General features: G+C 45.2%; 1 protein-coding gene across 1 annotated transcript; it reads left to right on the top strand.

Moving 5' to 3' along the window:
* The first annotated feature begins 1,679 nt into the window (after positions 1–1,679).
* On the top strand, positions 1,680–2,468 carry LOC139830994 (histone H1-like). The gene is made up of 2 exons (XM_071819859.1): positions 1,680–1,758; positions 1,849–2,468. The coding sequence occupies exon 2, from the start codon at positions 1,849–1,851 to the stop codon at positions 2,305–2,307; it is 459 nt and encodes a 152-aa protein (XP_071675960.1). The 5' UTR covers positions 1,680–1,758; the 3' UTR covers positions 2,308–2,468.
* Positions 2,469–4,829: the final 2,361 nt, after the last annotated feature.

Below are 4,829 nucleotides of genomic sequence, written 5' to 3'. Positions count from 1 at the left end.
AGGTTGAGTTGTGTGATGTATCAGTGACATGTGTGCCATACAAGTAGTGACTCATTAGTTGAAACCGCATCTCTAAGTTATTTTATGTGCCAGGAGAGATGGACTTAGTTGTCAATTGACTCACGACTTGAAATTCTATTGACCTGCCAAGTTAACCATGTCGGTTTGGTTGATTGGTTTCCTATTCTTATGCCAATTTGGATAGTGCCAATGGTTAATTTGAGAAATAATTTAATGGATGGATTAAGTTGGTCGTTTTGGAAAATATTGGTTATGTTGTTATGGGTTAAGGGATTGTCTGGCTACCCTCCCATGCTTGTCTAGGCATTTATTGTATTAACATATTATGATATTTGTTTGTGCCATCAACAATTCATGTTCGTTGCTGCTCTTAAGTTTTTTTTTTTGCATTTCCTGAATCCAATTAAAGTTTTGGGGAGTTTTTCTTATTTTTTTGCCTTAACTATTTGAGAGGGAAATGGATTTAGCTATACTATTGTTGCATAGAGATTGTTGCGTAGAGACTTGTTTCCTACAAATTTAGTTTTGTCCTTGTTGCCTCTCTTGCCTAAGATACTATTCCCGTGTTGCCTAAGAAAGATTTAACTAAGATGTTAGTTCATATATGACTTTGATATTTATGAGAATGCTATGATGAAAAGGTTGCCTCTATTTGAATTTGGAAGATCCCATGATAAATTTTAGCTTGTGCACCCAGGAGTTCTTCTTGGGAGTACTACCTTTGGATTCTAAATAAAAGAGATTCACAATTTGGTGGATCCTACATTTTTAACATCACACAAAAAAAATTTCATTTTGTGTATGTGTGCAGGTTTCGAAAACGATCATGGGAATGAGATGTTGATCAAGGAAATGATGTTCTTGTGAGGGTGCTTCGGTGGAGATCAAATGGAGATGGTGGTGATAGTGGTGCTGGTGCTAGTGTAGATAGACAGGCTAGATTAGGGTTTCGATTTTTTCTATTCTTTTGTTTTCTAGATGATTCATCATGTAAATGACTTTGTGATAGTTTGGAGATCGGAAGGGAATTTGATTATGGGAATTTGGATACTAAGTTTGTATTTTTCTAATTTTTAATTATTTAGTTATGAATATTTGAATCTTGCCTACTTACTATTTCAATTCAAAATTTTAATTTTGAATTCTGTTATGAATATCTTTATATGATTATGATTGGGCTTGAGATTGCGAGTATTGAGTATTTTTTTGAGATATTTATTAGGAGTATTTGGATCAAAGACTTAGTTTTTTATTTAAATTATGTGAATTCAAGTTTGACAAAAGTCAAAGCTCAATTTCGAATTCAAAAACTTAGAAATGTGTTTATTTATCTTAAAGGTATTATCACACAAGGTTTAACACTTCAAAGCAAACAATGTAGGTTTTCAAATTTTTGTTGGCCCCACATTTTTAAAATGTTGAAAGTTCATGTCAAAATTTGAATTTAAAATTCAAGCGTTTGACTTAGTTCAACTTCACCATCGGAGTTCAAATTTGTTCACTTTGATTCTTTAAATATAAAATTTCAGAAACTTCCCATATTTTAGAGATGCATGCTATGCAAATACATATATTTGACATCTACCCTTCCCGAGATCTTATTCTTCAAGGTGTTACAACTTTTGTGTCGTACCCATCTGAAATCATCTCAACATCGCTCCCCTCGCCAAGCCCGCCGCCGCGGCGACGAAGCCGAAGTCCTCCGCCGCCGGCCCCTCCCACCCGCCCTACTTCGAGGTGACCGTCCGAACCTCTTATGTATTCCTGTTCAGTCATTGCGTTCGATCGGAATTGGGGCTGATTGGTTTCTCAATTTGATCTTCGCAGATGATCAAGGAGGCGATCGCGGCGCTCAAGGACAGGACCGGCTCCAGCTCGGTCGCCATCGCCAAGTACAACCACGAGAAGCACGGCAAGTCCCTGCCGGCCAACTTCAAGAAGATGCTCTCCGTCCAGCTCCGCGGCTCCGCCGCCAAGGGCAAGCTCGTCAAGGTCAAGGCCTCCTACAAGCTGTCTGAAGCCGCCAAGAAGGACTCGCCCAAGGTGAAGGCCGTGGCAAAGCCGGCCAAAGACGCTGCCAAGCCCAAGAAGAAGGACGCTGCCAAGACCAAGAAGAACGACGCCGCCAAGCCCAAGAAAGCGGTGGCCGCTGGCACCAAGCGCAAGGCGCCGGAGAAGAAGCTGATTGCCAAGGCCAAGAAGTCCCCTGCGGCCAAGGCAAAGGCCAAGCCGAAGACTGTCAAGTCACCGGCTGCCAAGAAGGCCCGCAAGGTCGCTGCAGCTTGATCTGATCTGATAGCTTTAGGTTTGCTTGGTGTGGCGTTCAGGGTCTGTACAAAAGGATTCCTCATCCTCCCTGTATCGTGGCTTGTCTTCAGTTCATGCAAATGGTTCAGGAGTTGTTTGCAGCTAAGCTATGTGAGATGAACTTGCAGTTTGCTCCAAAATTATTGCAATCACTCCAATTTCTTTTGCAGTAAATTATTTACTGGTCAGTAGTGTGGATGTTATTTTTTCATGTTCTCTAGCAAGTATCAGCTGCAACCTTAGAGCATGTCTAACAGGCCCGTATTTTTTCGCCCCGTAAAACGCGAGTAGAGGGCCCTGTATCCGGTTTTCACCGGCCGAAAACTCGGACGAGCTAGCAGAACCCGTATCCCCACCCCGTAAAACAGAATATTCTTGGCAGCCGGCGGCGCTTCGCCCGGTGAATCGGCGGCCGCCGCAGGTGCTTCGAAAAATTGCTTCGGGATCCTCTTCCTCTTCGACGGGATGGTGGAGGCGATCATGGCCGACACGACGCCGGCGGTCGGCGGACCTCCGACGGGGACATCAACCACCGCGCCCGAAGGAGGTGTACCGCCGGCGGTAGGCGGCTCTTGCGGACGGTCCATGGCGGCCGGATCCGGCCGGGAAGGGCGGGGCGGAGGAGATCGGGCAGCGGCGGCGGCGGTTGGCTTCAGCGAAACCCTTCGCGCGCAGTGGACTGGACGATACCGGTTTCGCCCACTATCCCCGCTCCCACCGCGCACAAGTAGGGGGCGACGACCCGCCCCGTACTCGAAAACAGCAAAAAACGATGCGGGGGCCGTTTTTACGGGGCGTGCTAGACGGCCGGGTAGAGCCGAAACCCTCAAATCGGCGGTTATTATACGGGTTTGCCCCTTTTACGGGGTCTGTTAGACCTGCTCTTAGTGTGTAGAATGCTCTTCTCTGCGACTTGTACTCCATCAGTGCTGTTTGTGGGAGTAACCAAAATCAAGTCCAAACTGATAGAGAGATGGTCGTTATACTCCAACAAGATTCTTTCCTGAAAAACAATGGTTTCGCTTCTTGAACTGGGGTGAGGGAGAAAATCCCTGCTACTTAAAAAGAGAAGTCCAATTTATCCTCCTAAACTTCTCTTAAAGTTTAGATTATAACCCTCAAGTCAACTTAAAAAGTAAAATTAAGAGTAATCATGAAGCACTACAAGTGCAAACTGTGTCCATTACTGCAGTTGGCCACAGAATGCAAAGCTGAGGGCTTAGCTACAAAATCGCCTTAGACCATCTCCAGCAGCGCGTCTCATAGAGGTCCCAATAGCGATTTGGGGGTCCAACACTGTTTTGGGCCTACACTGGCGCGCCTCAAAAGTAGTCAGCCAGTTTTGGAGCCCAATAGAATCGACGGTAACCCCGTGCCAACCTCTACGCGTGGGGTACCAAACGGACGCGCCGCCACTCCCGTCCACATAGGATTTTGCCCCGTGATAACCCACAAGTATAGGGGATCACGATAGTCTTCGCGGGAAGTAAAACCCAATTTATTGATTCGACACAATGGGAGACAAAGAATAATTGAAAGCCTTAACAGCGGAGTTGTCAATTCAGCTGCACCTGGAAACAAACTTGCTCGCAAGAGTTTATCAGTAGTAACAATTTTATAGCAGTAGCAGTAGTGAAATAACAGCAGCAGAGTAACACAGACAGCAGTAGTGATTATAATAAACAGCAGGATTAAAATACTATAGGCACAGGGATGGATGACGGGCGTTGCATGGATGAGAGAAACTCATGTAACAATCAAAGCAGGGCATTTGCAGATAATAATAAAACGGTGTCCAAGTACAAAGCAATCCATAGGCATGTGTACCATATGTAGTCGTACGTGCTCGCAATGAGAAACTTGCACAACATCTTTTGTCCTACCAGCCGGTGGCAGTCGGGCCTCTAGAGAATCTACTGGATATTAAGGTACTCCTTTTAATAGAGTACCGGAGCAAAGCATTAACACTCCGTGAACACATGTGATCCTCACATCACTGCCATCCCCTCCGGTTGTCCCGATTTCTGTCACTTCGGGGCTTTGGTTCCGGACAGCGACATGTGTATACAACTTGCAGGTAAGATCATAAAACAATGCATATCATGATGAAATAATAACATGTTCAGATCTGAGATCATGGCACTCGGGCCCTAGTGATACGCGTACAGCACGCGACCGTTGGGAACCCCAAGAGGAAGGTGTGATGCGTACAGCGGCAAGTTTTCCCTCAGTAAGAAACCAAGGTTTATCGAACCAGTAGGAGCCAAGAAGCACGTTGAAGGTTGATGGCGGCGGAGTGTAGTGCGGCGCAACACCAGGGATTCCGGCACCAACGTGGAACCTGCACAACACAACCAAACTACTTTGTCCCAACGTAACAGTGAGGTTGTCAATCTCACCGGCTTGCTGTAACAAAGGATTAGATGTATAGTGTGGATGATGATTGTTTGCAGAAAACAGTAGAACAAGTATTGCAGTTGATTGTATTCGATTAAAAGAAT

Source organism: Lolium perenne, chromosome 5 (genome assembly GCF_019359855.2).
Source record: "Lolium perenne isolate Kyuss_39 chromosome 5, Kyuss_2.0, whole genome shotgun sequence".
Classification (NCBI taxonomy): Eukaryota; Viridiplantae; Streptophyta; class Magnoliopsida; order Poales; family Poaceae; genus Lolium; species Lolium perenne.
Note: the sequence above shows the minus strand (reverse complement) of the source record. Positions and strands in the feature narration are given on the sequence as shown.